Raw genomic sequence first — 1,238 nt, forward strand, 5'->3', positions numbered from 1 at the left:
TTCTGCATAGTACAATTTCTGTATCTCCAACATTTGCTGTTATAATATTTCGTTCAGTAATTAATGCAATTGCTGCTGTTGTTCCAGCATTAGCACTAAGTTTTTCTGCTAGTGGTTTAAATCCATTTTCTACTGAATAAATAGCATCACAAACAACCCTTTTCAAATTGTTTGGAAATTCTTTGTGCCGAATTATTTCATTATATATTTTAAATGAACAATAATCAGCAGTAGACGTTCCTAAATGTCCATCAAATACTCCAAAAAATGCAATACTTTCTGAAGTTTTATTACTGAGCATTTTCATATCTTCAACAAAAACATCAAAATCTTCCATTCTTTTTTTAGGTCCAATGCTTGAACTCCTTGAAAACCACACCTTCCTTTCTCCCTTTCTTTCACAATCTTTGATTTCCACATTGTTTAAAAGCTCATCTATTTTATTAGTTGAAACAAACACATTTCCTTCTTTAAGCTCACCAATCTCTTCCCATTTCTGAGATTCCATGATTCGTTGAACATCATCATTAAAACTCATTGGAATACATTTCCCTTGATACTTCTTCAAATATCCATTAACAATTCGATCCTTAACATCAACTAACTTAATTGAATCAAGACCAAGAACATCTGACTGTGTTTTTTGAATTACATTCTGAAATTTTTTTATTTTATCTTCTCGTGTTAATCCTATCACCCCATCCATTCGAACTAATACTATGCAAGTTTAACACAAAACATTAGATCCCACGTTATAATCAAGAATGTCAAATTCAAAAAATAGAATCTATTTTATAATTTATACTTCTTAAGTAGTTTAAATAAAGAAGAAGTGATGGTTTACAAGTAATTAATAAACTCAAATATTTAATATTAAGTTAAAATATAACAATCAAAAGATAATATCGGAAGAAGAGTATTGAAAGAATATACTTCAATTCTTATAGACTTAATATAATTAAGAATTAAGAATGTTCATGAAACAAAATTATAATGGTGTTATTAGTTTATTGAATTATAACTCAGAATAGTTATTAGAAAAAAAAGAAATGATGTTTTGTAATAAAAATGTAAAGTTGATGTATGAAATACATCAAATATTAACTAATATTGAAGTTATATCTTTGATTCTTTAAAAATGAATAATCATAATTAAATTTTATAGCACAATTTATTTTGTTATCACTATAAAACATTATCAAAAATATGAATTTATAAGGTTGCTGTTGTATGTTAAA

At 26.3% G+C, this 1,238-nt stretch overlaps 1 protein-coding gene across 1 annotated transcript; it reads right to left on the bottom strand.

Moving 5' to 3' along the window:
- Window positions 1-13: 13 nt before the first annotated feature.
- EHI_123020 (uncharacterized protein) lies at window positions 14-538 on the bottom strand (the record flags this gene model as incomplete). The annotated part of the gene is made up of 1 exon (XM_001914523.1): window positions 14-538. A coding segment is annotated over one exon (525 nt), but the record flags the coding sequence as incomplete, so codon positions are not given.
- Window positions 539-1,238: the final 700 nt, after the last annotated feature.

This window comes from Entamoeba histolytica, genomic scaffold (assembly GCF_000208925.1).
Source record: "Entamoeba histolytica HM-1:IMSS scf_1104750518177 genomic scaffold, whole genome shotgun sequence".
Taxonomy (NCBI): Eukaryota; Evosea; order Mastigamoebida; family Endamoebidae; genus Entamoeba; species Entamoeba histolytica.